The sequence below is a fragment of the Coregonus lavaretus genome, assembly GCF_964263955.1.
Source record: "Coregonus lavaretus genome assembly, chromosome: 8".
NCBI classification, from domain to species: Eukaryota; Metazoa; Chordata; class Actinopteri; order Salmoniformes; family Salmonidae; genus Coregonus; species Coregonus lavaretus.
Window position 1 is genome coordinate 5,474,463 of NC_139995.1, and position 20,315 is coordinate 5,494,777.

The following is a 20,315-nucleotide window of genomic DNA, read 5'->3' on the forward strand; positions in this document are numbered from 1 at the left end:
GGTCTAGATTCCAAGCTATCTGCACTAATGTTGCTATTGTGTAGAAAGCCCTTGTTGATACTATTCAGATGGCAACAGCTAGATAGCTACCTAGCAAGATGACAAATAAACAATTTAATACACTCCATAATCCCATACTGCCAGTGCCAGTTCACTCTCTGTTCACTCTCCATTACCCCATACTGCCAGTGCCAGCCCATAGCTATAAGTTTAGCTACAGTGGCTAGCTAGCTAAGGACACTGCACTAACTCGGCAGATAACACAGGCAGCTGTTGGAAACTAGCTAATCCATTGTGATTTCATTATAATGTTAATACCAGCTACAGTGGTTAGCTAGCGTGGAGGAAGTATTTAGTGTGCATTGCATCTGTGCATTTAGCTAGCTACCATTCCATAGACCACATTGCACATGAAGTGTGACTGGCAGTCCGTGGATAAACTGAAAATGCCCTCTTCTTTCTTTTTTTTTTTGTTGCTCTCTGATTGGCTCAAAGTCAACTTGTTGGCCACTGACGAGCATTGCGGGTAGGTTCGCCGCTAGCAGTAGGTAGGTCTGCAAGCAGTAGGTAACGCTTTTGTTCTAGCAAGAGAAGGAACGGCCTACCACTGTTATCTATCGGCAGTGAGATCATCATGTGTTTCATGCTTTACAGCAACAACCTGGGGATGTGCATGTGTGTGTTCGTGCATGCGTCCGCGTGTGTATATTACCGTTGTCCAAACATGAGTGTGGACTTGGTCTCCTGGTCGTTGTAGCTGGATGGAGAGCAGCAGATGAACATGGTGGTCCTGCAGTTCCCCCCTAGAGAGTCCTGCAGGATACGGGTCATCTTACTGTCACGGTATGGCACGTGGGTCTTCTACAGGGGGGAGTGAGGAGAGTAGAAAATACATGAATCGCAGCTGCAGAATCACTTTCTACATCATAGTGTCCACATTCCAGTTTCCTGTTTTTATTGTATTTTTTATTATTAATTAGAAAATCCATTCATTTACATTTGATTTCACAACACCAAGATTAACATTTATGGATGTAACAGGAAGACTGTTACGAACCCCGTGGCTTTGAACGTCTAGGGTGATGGACATGAGACCCGTAACATAATTCATGTAAATTATAAGTGTGACATGGAACAGTGAGAAGGAAAAACTACACGACAACCATAAACTACCGTCAAACACAAATGGTTTATTTCTGAACACACGGTAACGGTTTGGGAAAAAGGGCTGAGCAAGACCCAAGAAATGAAACAATAGTGTAAAACACTCCTAAACTGATCTTGCCTGCCTCAAGAACCGCTAGGCTACTGCTACCATACAAAAATACAGTGGGTGGTCCGCTCAGGTCTAACTAGTGTTTATAGACAGTTCTTTCTACGGGAAATGTATGCCCAAGGGCAGCTAGCTCAAACTCCCCTTTTCCCAGAAACACACAATAGTTACCAAACAGAGTAACCAGCAACTTAGTGAGTAAACAAAAACAGGACACCACAGTGTCCATACTCACATACGGAAATATTCTCTCTCTCACACAACAAACACAAGTGACTGGTTTTTATATAATGGGATGTGTGATTGACAAAACGAGTAACAGGTGGTGCAATGCACAGGAATGTTCACTGATTGGTCCAATCAGCAGACACCTCAACGACCACCAATCAGGAACATACAGGACCAGTGGCGGCTCCTGAAAAAATTCTCAGGGGGGGCAATTTTTCTTATGATTTAGGTGACCTACACACATTTTTAAAAAGATATGTCCAGCAACAACATGAAGACAGGGGCAGCATATAAGTCAATACCAGAAGCATTTATTGACTGATCTCAAAAGTGTTGGCTTACCAGGGTTGGTGGAGCCCTCAGTTTCATCTTTGCCTCGCAAAGCTAACTCAAACACTCCGCAAAACTTCACACACTGGATTAGCCGGCTGAGGATGTGGCGGTTCTTGCTAATGTCGTAGTAAATATATTTGTTATAGTGAATATGGAATATGATATGTTGAGTAAAATGTTGTGCTAAGATCTATTTAGGTCAGGAGCTGGTTATAAGTTCTGTTCCTATCCAATAACAATGGACAAAAGGGTCCTATCTTGTCAGCCTTGTCAGTTTCAGTTCTCCAGTAAACTTGTGATTATCAACACTAACCTCATCGTTGTGGCGGCGGACAGCTAGCCTGTATCCCTCATCCAGTTGAGTGGGAATGTTCACTTTCCCCAAAGCAGACAATCTCAAACAGCTATCCATGTGGGTCTTTGACAGCTCATGTTTCTTAATCTTTCCTGAAAGATGGTGCATGTCCGTTACACACCAGTCGCTGTCCAAGCGGTGCTGTCTGCCGTGCCGCCTTCAGGGTGAAAGAGTAAGCAGGGGGTAGCAGAAGACTGCATTAGCTACATCGCAGCCTGCTAGCCAGGTTTTTCGTTCATACCAATTTTTGGAAAATCCTCGGGTGTAGGACTTCCCCCCTTTAGTAGAAACCTGTTGAATTATTAAATTTGGTCTGGGAGGTCCTAATTGTTTCGTTGCCAATTTATCTTCATTTGTTCGCCGACAAAAAATAACTTCTTTCAAAGACACAATCGAGTTGCACTGAAGCCTAGCCATTTTTACAGTAGTAGTGAATTGATTGATGAGGCTACCCGCTCTTTTCTTAGTTACGTTCATGGTTACGTTACGTATGACGAAAGCGCGTAAGTGCAAGCCCTCAGAAACCCATAGAGATTGTATTGAAAGCTCTGATATTTGAAAAAAATAGATTTTACATGGGAGTCTATGACAGACTTCTGGGCGATTTTCAACCTGACTGAAATCGCCCCAAAAGGGGGGGGGGGGGGGCATTTGAAGCACAACTTTAGCCTGATTGGACATTTAGTGGCACTGTGGCAGATCAGACGTCTAGATTACAACACTGATAACTACTGTTGCCGTGATATAATTGATTAGAAAAAAAATCCCTTCCTTTTCCCGTTTGGCAGTGCGTCGCCCATATCCCCCTATTGAACACACCGCCCCTGTACAGGACACCTGTGATTAGGGCAGAAGGAGAGAAACACACAAAAACACAGGATACCTGTATCCGTAACAAAGACTTACGGTTCCCTCGGCCAGAGCAGAGATGACGTTTCCTAGAGAAGACAGAGACTTGTTGATGTTCTTAGCTTCATCCAGCACAGATCCCTCTGCTCCTGTCTTACTGACCTGAGGAAGGACATTACAAAACAAATACAGTACAAAAGATTATGCACAGAAACATCACATACATGTTGTACAGGTACCGTATGTAATAAAGATCGATCAATATATACAGTACAGTCAGGTCCATAATTATTGGCACCCTTGATAAAGATGAGCAAAAAAGACAATAAAAATAGATAATAGAAATACTGAGTTACATTGTATGCTCAATTCTGGGGGGAAATTATATATATATTTTTACTAATACAATTGCTCAGAGAAAGAGATTTAGTTTAACAAGTATGAAAAAAAAATCTCAAAAAGATAGGGGTAAAAATTATTGCCACCCCTGTTTTCAATATTCTAGCACCCTCCCCTTGCGAGGATAGCGTCACTGAGCCTTTAAAAAAACGTTTTATGAGATTGGAGAACACGTTGGGAGGGATCTTAGACCATTCCTCCAGACAGAATCTTTCCAGATCCTTGATATCCTTCGTCTCATGTTATGGACTGCCCTCTTCAATTCAAACCACAGGTTTCCAAGGGGGATCAAGTCCGGAGACTAAGATGGCCATTGCAAAATGTAGACTTTTTGGTCAATTAACCATTTCCTTATGAATTTTGATTAGTGCTTGGGGTTATTGTCTTGCTGGAAAATCCGCTTGCGGCCAATTGTCAGCCTCCTGGCAGAGGCAACCAAGTTTTTGGCTAAAATGTCCTGGTACTTAGTAAAGTTAATGATACCGTTGACCATAACAAGGGCCACATGACCAGTGTATGCGAAATAGCCCTATAACATCAAAGATGCATCACAATAATTTACCATAGCACCGCCTGGAGTTTGATAAACAGCATTGGCACTTGGATTGGAACCGGTGCTATGGTCAGATGACATGAAAATAGAGCTCTTTGGCCACACACACCAGTGGTGGGTTTGGCATTGAAAACAAGCATATGCAGAACAGTACCTCATACATGCACCTACGGTAAAATATGGTGGTGGATCTTTGATGTTATGGGGCGATTTTGCTTCCACTCGTCCTGGGGCCCTTGCTTGTTCACCCATGACCTACTACTGGAGACCTGAGAGCTGAAGGTCGATACAACGCTAATAAACACACTGAGGACTAAATTCAGCGCTGTGTGCAGAATCTACTCTTTTCTGCTGTAGTCAGCAGCAAGAACACTGGTCCCAATGCACATAGGTGTACATTACATTGCTAACTGTGGCCAATACAGAGTAGAAAGAAACCCATTTAAACAATAGCAGACCAGTTGTACTGATCTGTCTGTGACTGAGATGGATGGAAGGAAAATATAACAGCTGGATGAACGAGAGAAAGAACACATCTCTCTTGGGATGTAATAAAGATGCTTCATTAGTTACCCTAGGTAACTAGACTAGGTCTTCACCTCACCTTCTCACTATCAGCCAGGTATATAATTCAATCACTAAAGGCCAATTTCTCTGACAAAGATGAAGCCCAGTCCTGAACTAAGCAGCATGCTAAATGGAAATTCTTTATTGAAATAGCTTATTCTGTGGCTGGGGAACCGTACTAAGTCCATTGGGATGCAATAAAGACGCTTTGTTACCATTAACTACAGTAGTCCTGAACCTCCTCACCTTCTCACTCCCAGCCAGGTCCACCAGGTAGAGCTTCCCACAGAGTTTCTGTTCTGTCTCCACGTGCTCCTGCTTGATGTTGATCAGGAAGATGCTGTGACTTCTGGAGCTGTGCTCATTCATATCTGGAGAGGGGAAGGAAATGAGAGGTGATATGATGTGAGGAGAGGAGAGGTGTTTGTGTGAGTGGAGGACACAGAGATAGAAAAACATATAGCAAAACACTGTGATAGACACCACAGACACGATTTAAGATTCTACAGAGTAACTCTACAGATGTGACTTTACACTTCACACTATACATTGTACTAAGTGGCAGAGTGACAGACGTGCCGCTACATACAGACTCTACAGATAATGTTAAAAGTGTCAGTGTCAGAGTGTCATTGGGACTTACTGGTGACAGCAACATGGCGGTTGGCTTTTCCCTCATCGATAACATCCATCACCTCCTCTGGGCTGGAGACAAAGCGCTCAGTGCAGCCCTGAGATTCAACAAAAAAACATTAGAATTGTTCGAATTCATTCCTGTTCCCAAGAACTCTAAGGCTACCTGCTACAAGATGGCGTAGCAGTTTTGTATATATTTCTCAATTTTTTTTACTTTCATTCTTTAACTAAATATACTTTCCTGCAACCCGCCTCACCCAACGTGGAAAGGATTCTATTATTTCTTTATAACTTTCATCAAGAACCGTAAGCTGAAAATAGTGGCTACCTGTTATTAGTCACCGTTAGCGTCTTCACCACTGTCCGTGGCCTACACTATCCACCAGCCAGCTCTAGCTCTAGCCTGGACAATTCGTCGGCCAGTCTGCACAGCGTGCTATCGACCCAGAGTGCTATCGACCCAGAGCTTATTGGACTTTCTGCCGGAATCACTGGACCCTAGCGCCGGATCATCACAACCAGCTAGCTAGCTGCAACCTGTTGTTGGCTGATTACCATTGCCCTATAGCAAGCACCAGTTAGCCTTGAGCTAGCCTCAGGCCCATCTCCCGGCTATCTACCTCTCTGTCAACCGGACGGGACCTCCTAGTGTTGACACTGAGCCCCGCCGATCCAACACGACTGGTTTGCCGACGAAATAGTCTGATGTGGTTTCAACAGGCTTCCCGTTGCGACGACCACGAAGATCCATCTGCCAGCCCCGGCCCGCTAGCACACGCAAACTACAACTGTGCTCCCTGCTAGCTGTGCTGAAGCACCAATTTGAACTGCTCTCGGACTCACATATTGCTGTTCACTGGACCTTATGATCACTCAGCTGCACAGCTGATGCCTGCTGGACTGTTCCTTTACACGGTACCCTGTCCTGTTTATTCTGTTTAGTCTTAGCCCAAACGTTATCGCTATTTCCAGTTGTGTCTTAGCTCTCTCTAATAACACCTGTGACTGCTTTATGCCTCTCTCCCATGTCAATTATGCCTTGCCTATTGCTGTTTGGGTTAGTTCTTATTATACAATTTCAATGTAGAACCCCTAGTCCCTCTCAAACTGCCTCATATAGTTCCTTTGTTCCTCCCCCCATACACGCCGAGACCGGCTCAATCGATGCCTCCAATGACGCTATCTCTTTCATTGTTACCCAACGCTTAGGGTTACCTGAACTGTACTCATATCCTTCCATATCCTTTTCTGTACATAATGCCCTGAATCTTTTCTTCAACGCCCGGAGAACTGCCCCCTTTATTCTATGTACCCAACACACTAGAAGACCAGTTCTTAAAGCCTTTAGTCGTATCCTTATTCTAGTCCTCCTCTGTTCCTCTGGTGATGTAGAGGCTAACCCAGGCCCTGCAGCCCCCAGTATCACTCCTACTCCCCAGGAGCTATCATTTGTTGACTTCTGTAACCGTAAAAGTCTTGGTTTTCTGCACATAAATATCAGAAGCCTCCTTCCTAAGTTTGAGTTATTCACTGCGTTAGCACACTCCGCCAACCCTGATGTTCTAGCAGTGTCTGAATCCTGGCTTAGGAAGGCCACCAAAAATTCTGAAATTTCCATCCCGAACTACAACATTTTCCGTCTAGATAGAACTGCCAAAGGGGGTGGAGTTGCAATCTACTGTAGAGATAGCCTGCAGAGCTCCATCATACTATCCAGGTCTGTGCCCAAACAGTTTGAGCTTCTACTTCTAAAAATCCACCTTTCCAGAAATAAATCTCTCACTGTTGCCGCTTGCTACAGACCCCCCTCAGCCCCCAGCTGTGCCCTGGACACCATATGTGAATTGATTGCCCCCCATCTATCCTCAGAGTTCGTACTGCTTGGTGACCTAAATTGGGATATGCTTAACACCCCGGCCATCCTACAATCTAAACTAGATGCCCTCAATCTCACACAAATTATCAACGAACCTACCAGGTACAACCCTAAATCCGTAAACATGGGTACCCTCATAGATATCATCCTGACTAACTTACCCTCTAAATACACCTCCGCTGTCTTCAACCAGGATCTCAGCGATCACTGCCTTATTGCCTGCGTCCGTAACGGGTCCGCGGTCAAACGACCACCCCTCATCACTGTCAAACGCTCCCAAAAACACTTCAGTGAGCAGGCCTTCCTAATTGACCTGGCCCAGGTATCCTGGATGGATATAGATCTCATTCCGTCAGTAGAGGATGCCTGGTTGTTCTTTAAAAGTAATTTCCTCTCAATCTTAAATAGACATGCCCCATTCAAAAAATACAGAACTAAGAACAGATATAGCCCCTGGTTCTCCTCAGACTTGACTGCCCTTGACCAGCACAAAAACATCCTGTGGCGTACTGCATTAGCATCAAATAGCCCCCGCGATATGCAACTTTTCAGGGAAGTTAGGAACCAATATACACAAGCAGTTAGGAAAGCAAAGGCTAACTTTTTCAAACAGAAATTTGCATCCTGTAGCACTAACTCCAAAAAGTTTTGGGACACTGTAAAATCCATGGAAAATAAGAGCACTTCCTCCCAGCTGCCCACTGCACTGAGGCTAGGAAACACTATCACCACCGATAAATCTACAATAAATCTACAATAATCGAGAATTTCAACAAGCATTTTGCTACGGCTGGCCATGCTTTCCACCTGGCTACCACTACCCCGGCCACCAGACCCATATCTATCCTGCCCTGCCTTTCAAAAGTTTTTGAAAGCCAAGTCAACAAACAGATCACCGACCATTTCGAATCCCACCGTACCTTCTCCGCTATGCAATCCGGTTTCCGAGCTGGTCATGGGTGCACTTCAGCCACGCTCAAGGTCCTAAACGATATCATAACCGCGATCGATAATAGACAGTACTGTGCAGCCGTTTTCATTGACCTGGCCAAGGCTTTCGACTCTGTCAACCACCGCATTCTTATTGGCAGACTAAATGGCCTTGGTTTCTCAAATGACTGCCTCGCCTGGTTCACCAACTACTTCTCAGATAGAGTTCAATGTGTCAAATCGGAGGGCCTGTTGTCTGGACCTATGGCAGTCTCTATGGGGGTGCCACAGGGTTCAATTCTTGGGCCGACTCTTTTCTCTATGTTTATCAATGACGTCGCTCTTGCTGCTGGTGACTCTCAGATCCACCTCTACGCAGACGACACCATTTTGTATACATCTGGCCCTTCATTGGACACTGTGTTAACAAACCTCCAAACGAGCTTCAATTCCATACAACACTCCTTCAGTAGCCTCCAACTGCTCTTAAACACTAGTAAAACTAAATGCATGCTCTTCAACCGAACGCTGCTTGCACCCGCCCACCCGACTAGAATCACTACTCTCGACGGGTCTGACCTAGAGTATGTGGACAACTACAAATATCTAGGTGTCTGGTTAGACTGTAAACTCTCCTTCCAGACTCACATTAAGAATCTCCAATCCAAAGTTAAATCTAGAATCGGTTTCCTATTTCGCAACAAAGCCTCCTTCACTCATGCTGCCAAACATGCCCTCGTAAAACTGACTATCCTACCGATCCTTGACTTCGGCGATGTCATTTACAAAATAGCCTCCAACACTCTACTCAGCAAATTGGATGTTGTCTATCACAGTGCCATCCGTTTTGTCTCCAAAGCCCCATATAATACCCACCACTGTGACCTGTACGCTCTTGTTGGCTGGTCCTCACTACATATTCGTCGCCAAACCCACTGGCTCCAGGCCATCTATAAATCACTGCTAGGCAAATCCCCGCCTTATCTTAGCTCATTGGTCACCATAGCAACACCCACCCGTAGTCTGCGCTCCAGCGGGTATATCTCACTGGTCATCCCCAAAGCCAACACCTCCTTTGGCCGCAATTCCTTCCAGTTCTCTGCTGCCAATGACTGGAACAAATTGCAAAAATCTCTGAAGCTGGAGACACTTATCTCCCTCACTAACTTTAAGCATCAGTTGTCAGAGCACCTTACCGATCACTGCACCTGTACACAGCCCATCTGAAATTAGCCCGCCCAACTACCTCATCCCTATATTGTTATTTATTTTGCTCATTTGTACCCCAGTATCTCTATTTGCACATCATCTCTTGCACATCTATCATTCCAGTGTTAATACTAATTGTAATTATTTTGCACTATAGCCTATTTTATTGCCTTACCTCCATAACTTGCTGAATTTGCACACTGTATATTATATGTATTTCTGTTGTATTTTTGACTTTGTTTTGTTTTACCCCATATGTAACTCTGTGTTGTTGTTTTTTTTGCACTGCTTTGCTTTATCTTGGCCAGGTCGCAGTTGTAAATGAGAACTTGTTCTCAACTGGTTTACCTGGTTAAATAAAGGTGAAAAAATAAAAAATAAAAAAATAAAAATGACTACCGCCCTGTAGCACTCACATCTGTAACCATGAACTGCTTTGAAAGGCTAGTTATGGCACACATCAACTCCATCATCCCAGACACCCTAGACTCACTCCAATTTGCATACCGCCCCAACAGATCCATAGACGAAGCAATCTCAATTGCACTCCAGACTGCCCTCACCCACCTAGATAAGAGGAATACCTACAGTGCATTCGGAAAGTATTCAGAACCCTTCCCTTGTTCCACATTTTGTTACGTTACAGCCCTATTCTAAAATTGATGAAATAAAAAAAACTCCTCATCAATCTACACACAATACCCCACAATGAAAAAGCAAAAACAGGTTTGTCAATTTTTTTGCAAATGTATAAAAAATACAAAAACAGAAATATCTTATTTACATAAGTATTCAGACCCTTTGCTATGAGACTCAAAATTGAGCTCAGGTCCATCCTGTTTCCATTGATCATCCTTGAGATGTTTCTACAACTTGATTGGAGCCCACCTGTGGTAAATTCAATTGATTGGACATGATTTGGAAAGGCACACACCTGTCTATATAAAGTCCCCCAGTTGACAGTGCATGTCAGAGCAAAAACCAAGCCATGAGGTCGAAGGAATTGTCCGTAGAGCTCCGAGACAGGATTGTGTCGAGGCACATATCTGGGGAAGGGTACCAAAAAAGTTATTCAGCATTGAAGGTCCCCAAGAACACAGTGGCCTCCATCATTCTTAAATGGAAGAAGTTTGGAACCACCAAGACTCTTCCTAGAGCTGGCCGCCCGGCCAAACTGAGTAATCGGGGGAGGAGGGCCTTGGTCAGGGAGGTGACCAAGAACCCGATGGTCACTCTGACAGAGCTCCAGAGTTCCTCTGTGGAGATGGGAGAACCTTCCAGAAGGACAACCATCTCTGCAGCACTCCACCAATCAGGTCTTTATGGTAAAGTGGCCAGACGGAAGCCACTCCTCAGTAAAAGGCACATGACAGCCCGCTTGGAGTTTGCCAAAAGGCACCTAAAGGACTGTCAGGCGATGAGAAACAAGATTCTCTGGTCTGATGAAACCAAGATTGAACTCTTTGGCCTGAATGCCAAGCATCACGTCTAGAGGAAACCTGGCACCATCCCTACAATGAATCATGGTGGTGGCAGCATCATGCTGTGGGGATGTTTTCAGTGGCAGGGACTGGGAGACTAGTCAAAATCGAGGAAAAGATGAATGGAACAAAGAACAGAGCGATCCTTGATGAAAACCTGCTCCAGACCTTTGAATACCTCAGACTGGGGCGAAGGTTCACCTTCCAACAGGACAACGACCCTAACCACAGAGCCAAAACAATTCAGGAGTGGCTTCGGAACAAGTCTCTGAATGTCCTTGAGTGGCTTAGCCAGAGCCCGGACTTGAACCCGATTGAACATCTCTGGAAAGACCTGAAAATAGCTGTGCAGCGATGCTCCCCATCCAACCTGACAGAGCTTGAGAGGATATGCAGAGAAGAATGGGAGGAACTCCCGAAATACAGGTGTGCCAAGATTGTAGCGTCATACTCAAGAAGACTCGAGGCTGTAATCGCTGCCAAAGGTGCTTCAACAAAGTACTGAGTAAAGGCTCTGGATACTTCTGTAAATTTAATATTTCCGGGTGCTTTTACAAATAAATGTACAAACATTTCTAAAAACCAGTTTTTGCTTTGACATTATGGGGTATTGTGTGTAGATTGATGAGAGACATGAAAAAAAAAAAAAATTGAATAAGGCTGTAACGTAACAAAATGTGGAAAAAGTCAAGGGGTCTGAATACTTTCCGAATGCACTGTCTGTGAGAATGCTGTTCATTGACTACAGCTCAGCGTTCAACACCATAGTCCCCTCCAAGCTTGTCACCAAGCTTTGGGACCCTGGGACTGAACACCTCCCTCTGCAACGGGATCCTGGAATTCCTGACGGGCCGACCACAGGTAGTGAGGGTAGACAATATCACCTCCGCTGACCATCAACACGGGGGCCCCACAGGGGTGTGTGCTTAGTCCCCTCCTATACTCCATGTTCACCCATGACTGCGTGGCCACGCACGACTTCAACACCATCATCAAGTTTGCTGACGACACGACGGTGGTAGGCCTGATCACCGGCGACGAGGAGACAGCCTACAGGGAAGAGGTCAGTGACCTGGCAGTGTGGTGCCATGACAACAACCTCTCCCTTAATGTCAGTAAGACCAAGGAGCTGATCGTGGACTACAGGAAACGGGGGGGGGAGGCGTTTCCACATCGATGGTTTCCAAATCACTAAGGACTTAAAATGGACCAAACACACGCGACAGCGGCTCTTCCCCCTCTGGAAGTCTGAGGCAACAAGTCTGACACCAAGAGGCTCCTGTACAGCTTCTATCCCCAAGCCATAAGACTGCTAACTGGCTAACAAAGTGCCTACGAAGACTATCTGCATTGACCCTGTCGTGTCGCGTCGTGTGCTGGTGGTTATTGCTGTCAAACAAAGAGTCCGCTTAGGCTGCACTTTGATTAGAAGTTTTATTCATATCACAATATGTCAGCATAAGTTTACAGACCCGCAGTGTCTGGAGAAACAGCGTCCCAAAGATAATCTGTCTGTTTCTGACCCCCTCTTTGTCTAGCCCATACTTATAAACAATGGCAAAATATGGGTTGCTCCCTCTGCTGTCCAATCACCTGTCTCCCCTGGGGCGTCACCCTACAACTGGCTACTTTTGAACTAAGATAAACATCCACGCTTTGTTCCTCTAGAATAGTCATAATCTTCATACACGACAACCCTTTTTTACTTTTTTTTGTTGCACTGACTATGCACACTCACAGGACTCTACACACTCACACACACACACACACACTTCAGTGGCTCACACACACATAACACGTACACACATTCATACTGACTCACATACAATCATCATATACTCTGCTGCTACTCCGTTTATCATATTTCCTGATGCTAGTCACCTTAACCCTATACATATCTACCCCTACCACTCCAGTATCCCTGCACATTATAAATATGGTATTGGCACTGACCCTGGAACTGACCCTGTACTGTACTGTATATATATATATATATTACTTACTTTCTTTTGTTCTTATTTCTATTTCTTGTGTGTTTTTGTTCTACTTTACTTGTTGTTCTACGGATATTGATTATTGTATTGTTGGGAAAGAGCTTGCAAGAAAGCCATTTCACTGTACTTGTGCAGGTGACAATAAAACTAGAAATGTGAAAACTTTAATTAGTTAGAATTCTTTCCTGACGTAATAACGTTCTCCTTATGAAGATGACACTTGGGCCTTATGTAAAGCCCATCACAGATGAGACCCACAGATTACAGATGGCCAGTTAGTTAGTATCCCATCAGCAGTCTGACTCACCTTCACATATGGAACCTTGTTCTTGTCCTCATGCACTGCCAGATTGGTCTTCGTCACTGATTGAGACGGGGGCAGAAGAAGAGAGATGTCATTATTACTCTGCAAGTACAGTCACTGGAACTGGACAGGAACAACTGTTACTTAGGGCGTTGGCACACATAGTTCTGAGCTATAGTTCGATTCAGAGTTCGATTATTTGTTACATTGTTTTTTTTTTCATTTGGTCCGGTGGTTTCACATTGACAAATGTCAAACAAACTAAAATGCCTAAACAAAACCACGTGTTCATGGAAGTCATTTGTTTATTGGAGAAAAACGCTCACGTTAAATCCATCAATGAGAAGCATAACTTGTGTCTCCCAAAAGTCATATTATTTTGGTCTTCCAACAACATGCAATAGCCGCTCTAACTGCGACGTGAATAGGCTATATTCAGTAGCATACATCCCTGGTATAGCCCCTGTGTCCCCTCATCTGCATCGGATGTGCTCATAAATGCACTGCTACTCACAGAATGTTTCAGAGATATCAAGTTATGGTACTGTGTGATCGCAGTCAAACAACCAATAATAGTTCAGAAAAACTGCTCCAAACCAATTTGGTGTGAAAGCCCCCTAAGTTAAGAGACTTTACTTTCATATTTTCCCAAAGGCCCAAAACACTGTAATCAAATCAAAACTTATTTGATGTGTATTTCACAGACACATCAACAGTTGCTTTATGTTTCAACTTTGTGTTTTTGATGGGAGATCATATCCAATCAGATCAGATTTACGTCAAGTCTGTGGATACTCTCAGAGGTGTGTGTGTAATCATTTGTTTGTGACTGGAATGTTTCTAAGTCTGACAAGCCTGTTGCTGCTCTGACTCAAGCCGTCCTCAGGCCCTGACTGTCATTCCGATTTAATTTTAACAGGAAAGGAGCGGTAAAACAGACAGTCTCTTCCTGGACTGGACAGAGGAGTGACTAAGGCCATGTACGTAGTTACTTTATGTTTCAGGTTTGTGTGAGAGGTCATATCCAATCAGATCAAATTTATGCCAAGGATGTGGATACTCTCAGAGGTGTGTGTGGATGTTGTTCTCTCTCTCTCTCTCTCTCTCTCTCTCTCTCTCTCTCTCTCTCTCTCTCTCTCTCTCTCTCTCTCTCTCTCTCTCTCTCTCTCTCTCTCTCTCTCTCTCTCTCTCTCTCTCTCTCTCTCTCTCTCTCTCTCTCTCGTCAATGCCTTAGGCTGCTGTGATATAGGTTGCATCCCAAATGGCACCCTATTCCCTTTATAGTACACTATATAGTCAATAGGGTGCCATTTTTTATTTTATTTATTGCCTTTATTTAACCAGGTATGTTTTTGAGGACACATTAATTGCCTCTGGCTGGTGTGATTTACTCAGATAGACATCTACCGCCTACTTACAGGGAGTCTAGCCACAGCCTCTCTAGAAGCTCACGTATACTATCATAAGGGTATCATTTTACTGTTGCACATACAAACAAAATACTAAATTTAAGAGTCACATTGAAAACCGCAGTGTGTATGTAACCGCAGTGTGTATGTGTGTGTGTGTGTGTGTGTGATTTTACTGCTGTGAATACACTTACCATCCAGAAGATCTCTGATTTTGTCCATGTATATTTCAAAATAGGACACCTGGTGAAGAGAGGAGAGAGCACATTGAAATAAATTAATCTTTGAGAGGATAGGGGACTGATTTTACTAATCTGTCAAATCTGTTAAAGTGATATTCTTGGATCACAGGCATTCGACTAGGTATAGTCTCTTGTGAGCACTGAGATTTGGTTCTGGGTGCCGAGTACGCCAGGTATTAGTTATGAGATATTATAAGATAGTTGTGATTTAGGCAAATGCACAAATACGAAAAGATACTCATGATTTATTCATATCCTGTATTTATCCATTCCATAATTACTATGAACACAGACATCATACACAGTTCATGGTGAGGTGATGCAGTAGACTGGTTTGGTACAGATGTTTCTGCTTTAACTAGATACTGATGTTTGATTACACATCATGCAACATGCATATTCATCCACAGTAACTCCAGTGATTATAGAGCGCTATGGCTATGATGGATTCAGACACAGTTTTCAGTTATGGTGAGATGGTGCAATAGCCTGGTCCAGTGTTCTGTATGCTATGGCAGGACAATAATATCCAGAATAGCCACAATACTTGTCCAGACACAGTAACTCCAGTGATTATAGAGGGCTATGGCTATGATTGATTCAGACATCACACAGTAGTTCTCAGTTATGTTAAGCTGGTGCAGTAATCTGGTCCAGATCTATGTTTATTGCTTGACAAAATAGCCAGAAGAGCGTAGAGACATAGTAGAGACACATTCGCATTCACAGTGTCTCCAGTTATTCCAGAGGGCCACGGTGGATTGAGGCATCGCACTCAATTATGGTGAGTTAGATGTTGCTGTACAGTGGAAGCTGCTGAGGGGAGGACGGCTCATTATAATGCCTGGAATGGAGGAAATTGAATGGTATCACACGTGGTTTCCTTGTGGTTGATACCATTCCATTGACTCCATTCCTCAGCAGCCTCCACTGGTTCCGTAGTCTGGTCTGGTCCCAGATGTGCTTTAGCTAACTCCTCTGAACTATTGGAGCATGCCAATAATAACCGGACGAGTTCTCTGGAGCACATAAACTCGTAGAAAAAAAGTGCTATCTAGAACCTAAAAGGGTTCTTCGGCTGTCCACATCAAATAACCCTTTGTAGAACCCTTTTTGGTTCCAGGTAGAACACTTTTGGGTTCTATGTAGAACCCTTTCAACAGAGTGTTCTAAATGGAACCAAAAAAGGGTTCTACCTGGAAACAAAAAGGGTTATCCTATGAACCCTTTCGGAACGCTTTTTTAAAAGAATGTAGAGATGTGGGACACCACCATGGCTACTGTTGCAGAACATGTTGTTACTACAGAGCAGAGGGTCATGATGGAAGACATCACACAGTTCTCAGTTATGGTAAGCAGGTGTGGTAGTCTAGTACCGAAGTGTGTTTTAGTTTATCCAACTGCTTGAGTAACCGGACTATCGTGGACATTGTGGTAATTTTTAAGGGGTGTGCTCATCCCCAGTGCCACTATCTTGATTGTGGAGGAGGTGGTTCTTATGGCAAGGATGACCTAGAAGACGGACACCTCCTAATAATAACCATAGGAGTTTTCTAGAGCACATAGAGCAGTGGAGGTTCCTCAGAGGAGGAAGGGGAGGACCATCCTCCTCAGTGAATTTCATAAAAATAAAAATAGTGAAACAATATACAAAATATATTGACGTCACCAAATAATTGATTAAACCACACTGTTTTGCATTGAAGGTCTACAGTAGCCTCAATAGCACTCTGTAGGGTAGCACCATTGTCACGATCGTCAAAAGGAGCGGACTAAGGCGCAGCGTGATATGAGTACATACTTTATTATAATTCACCACACGAACAAAAACAACAAAACGATACGTGAAGTCCTCGGTAACATACACAAACCTACACGGAACAAGATCCCACAAAAGACAATTGCACAATAGGCTGCCTAAGTATGGTTCCCAATCAGAGACAACAAGCAACAGCTGATTCACGTTGCCTCTGATTGAGAACCACCCCGGCCAACATAGAAACACATAAACTAGATCGTGAACATAGAACACAACACATAGACACTACACACCCTGGCTCAACATAAAAGAGTCCCTAGAGCCCCCCCGTAGTGCCCCTGGTCTGGTCCCGCTGGCTGGAGCTGGACTGGACATCGGTGGAGCGGATTGCTTAGGCTCCGGTGTGGACCTGACCAGGCACCGGTGAAACGGGCACGGGCTGTGCCGGACTGACGACGCACACCACAGGCTTGGTGCGGGGAGCAGGAATGGGCCGGACCGGGCTAACAACGCGCACCCCTGGCTTGGTGTGGGGAGTAGGAACGGGCCGGACCGGGCTGACGATGCGCACCATTGGCTTGGTGCGGGGAGCAGGGACGGGCCGGACCGGGCTGACGAAGCGCACCATTGGCTTGGTGCGGGGAGCAGGAACAGGCCGGGCCGGGCTGGCGACGCGCACCATAGGCTTGGTGCGGGGAGCAGGGACGGGCCGGACCGGGCTGACGAAGCGCACCATTGGCTTGGTGCGGGGAGCAGGAACAGGCCGGGCCGGGCTGGCGACGCGCACCATAGGCTTGGTGCGGGGAGCAGGAACAGGCCGGGCCGGGCTGGCGACGCGCCCCATTTGCTTGGTGCGAGGGGCAGGAACAGGCCGGGCCGGGCTGGCGACGCGCACCATTGGCTTGGTGCGAGGGGCAGGAACAGGCCGGGCCGGGCTGGCGACGCGCACCATTTGCTTGGTGCGGGGAGCAGGAACAGGCCGGGCCGGGCTGGCGACGCGCACCATAGGCTTGGTGCGGGGAGCAGGAACAGGCTGGGCCGGGCTGGCGATGCGCCCCATTTGCTTGGTGCGAGGGGCAGGAACAGGCCGGGCCGGGCTGGCGACGCGCACCATTGGCTTGGTGCGAGGGGCAGGAACAGGCCGGGCCGGGCTGGCGACGCGCACCATTTGCTTGGTGCGAGGGGCAGGAACAGGCCGGGCCGGGCTGACGACGCGCACCATTGGCTTGGTGCGAGGGGCAGGAACAGGCCGGGCCGGGCTGGCGACGCGCACCATTGGCTTGGTGCGAGGGGCAGGAACAGGCCGGGCCAGGCTGACGACGCGCTTCATTGGCTTGGTGCGAGGGGCAGGAACAGGCCGGGCCGGGCTGGCGACGTGCATCACAGGCTTGGTGCGAGGGACAGGAACAGGCCGGACCGCACTGGGAACACACACCACTGGCCTTATACGGGGATCAGGAACGGGCCGGACCGGACTGGTAACACACTTCAGTACCTCTCGCCGTGCCTCTACACTTTCCTTCCCTCTAATGACCAATGGCCCCCGTAACCTGGTGGCCGTCTCTCCATGTCCACAAACTCGCCCTTTATCTGCCTCCAGCAGCCCCGTCGTCCATGCCATGTGCTCCCCAAAAAATATTTATTGGGGGTGCCTCTCGCCTGTCCGACGACGACCCGGTTGGCCCCCAACCGAGGAGGACATCCACTAACGTTACCTCCTGCATGTGCTCCTGGACACGCTGCTTGGTCCAGTATTGGTGGGATCTTCTGTCACGATCGTCAAAAGGAGCGGACCAAGGCGCAGCGTGATATGAGTACATACTTTATTATAATTCACCACACGAACAAAAACAACAAAACGATACGTGAAGTCCTCGGTAACATACACAAACCTACACGGAACAAGATCCCACAAAAGACAATTGCACAATAGGCTGCCTAAGTATGGTTCCCAATCAGAGACAACAAGCAACAGCTGATTCACGTTGCCTCTGATTGAGAACCACCCCGGCCAACATAGAAACACATAAACTAGATCGTGAACATAGAACACAACACATAGACACTACACACCCTGGCTCAACATAAAAGAGTCCCTAGAGCCAGGGCGTGACAACCATGGTGTAGCCGGAGGACAACTAGCTTCTGTCCTCCTCTGGGGACATTGACTTCAATACAAAACCTAGGAGGCTCATGGTTCTCAACCCCTTCCATAGACTTACATAGTAATTATGACATCTTCCTCCTATCAGAGCTCTTGCAGCATGAACTGACATGTTGTCCACCCAATCAAAGGATCAGAGAATGAATCTAATACTGAAAGCATAATCTACAGCTAGCTAGCACTGCAGTGCATAACATGTGGTGAGTTGTTGACTCAAAGAGAGAGAAAGACAATAGTTGAACAGTTTTGAAGAAATCTATTTATTTAAAAATGAAGGAGAAGCAAGAGAGAGAGAGAGCTATATTTCGAGATTTTACTTTCACATTCACTTACTTAGCTAGCAAATGCAGATAGCTAGTTTAGCCTAATCAAACGCCCGGCTCAAACAGAGGGATGCTATGTTAGCTAGCTGGCTATGACTATGAAACACTGGAACTCTTCCAAGTTAAGGTAAGCTTTTGGTTTTAATAATTTATTGCCACCGGGGCCCGCCGGCGTAACTGCTAAACTGCTTACTTACTGTACACTGTACTGCATGATTGTAACTGGTTTACTAACGTGTTAGTTCTATTAGCTAGGTAGACTATGACGTTACTTTAGCTAATGTGGTGACAACTATGTAGGCTGTGTGTAACAGCTATGATATGGTTTGGCTTGGAAATGTTTTTTCACCTGGTCACATACAGCTGATGTGTTGTGCATTGAAGTCCACAAGTGATGGGAAAAGGTGAGAGGAGGAGAGCACGTAGATGCGAGAAGGAATACAACGTGGCTGCTATGAAAGTGAACTGTGTTTACGTGTGATCAGGGATGTATTCATTCCACCGATTCTGTTGAAAAATGTTTCTTAAACGGAAGCATACGGAACGATACAGGGATAAACATACCTGAATTTGTCCAATAAAAACTCTCCTTTGCAACTGTTGGACTAATGATTACACCATAGATCAGCTAGATGCAGGCAAGAGTGTGCAAGGCGGTATTCCATGTGCCACTGTTTGTAACCTCAAATTTTTCTCTCGACCTGTGTGCAACTATGTTGTAAACTTTCATTCATAGGATAGGTTGTAGCAACCTCATGATCGGTATAGGGAAAATTAGAGTATCATGTAGTAGCCTAAATCTATCCATGATACATTGAACTGGGTGAATGGAATATGAATGACAGTCATCCAATATGCTTTTATAGAAGTAAGGCCAAGCTCCCTCATCTTAAACAACACCGACCACCACTGACATAGAGATCTGGGACACCACCATGCTACTGGTGCAGAAAATGTTGTCACTACAGACCAGAGGGTCATGGTGGAATACAGACATCACACAGTTCTCAGAAATGGTGAGATGGTGCAGTAGTCAGGTCCAGTAATCTGTATGCTATGGTGTGATAAAAATAGGCAGAAGAGTTGGCTAAAGGACATTCAGATCTAGGACACCAGACAGTGGCTTTATAGTCGTCATCCACTAGATAGATGAAATTAAAAGTGGCAGGGCGGTGATGTGATGCCCAGAGGGGCAATGTGTGGTCCGGAGTCGTCTGCACTACCACTTGACCAGACTCTGGGACTATTGGTGCAGACAGACAGTGTTGTCAGCAGAGTACAGACCTTGATGTGGAACTCAAGGTTTTCATCCATTGCGAATATGTGATTGAAGATGTCCTCTGCAATTCTGGGGATGATCCCCATCCCATGAGGGTCATGCAGCTTGCCCTGAAAGATGACAGAAGGGATGGGGGAAAAGAGGAGGGGGAG

General features: G+C 45.6%; 1 protein-coding gene across 1 annotated transcript in view; it reads right to left on the reverse strand.

Moving 5' to 3' along the window:
• Window positions 1-20,315, reverse strand: part of LOC311133166 (kinesin heavy chain-like) — a gene marked incomplete at both ends in the record, with an annotated part of 162,871 nt that overhangs the window by 79,488 nt on the left and 63,068 nt on the right. Inside the window, 7 exons of the mRNA XM_084166607.1 lie at window positions 713-861; window positions 3,096-3,200; window positions 4,804-4,928; window positions 5,201-5,288; window positions 12,991-13,046; window positions 14,591-14,639; window positions 20,169-20,273. Of these exons, the coding sequence (XP_084022733.1) occupies window positions 713-861; window positions 3,096-3,200; window positions 4,804-4,928; window positions 5,201-5,288; window positions 12,991-13,046; window positions 14,591-14,639; window positions 20,169-20,273 (677 nt within the window). The remainder of the gene's footprint in view (window positions 1-712; window positions 862-3,095; window positions 3,201-4,803; window positions 4,929-5,200; window positions 5,289-12,990; window positions 13,047-14,590; window positions 14,640-20,168; window positions 20,274-20,315) is intronic.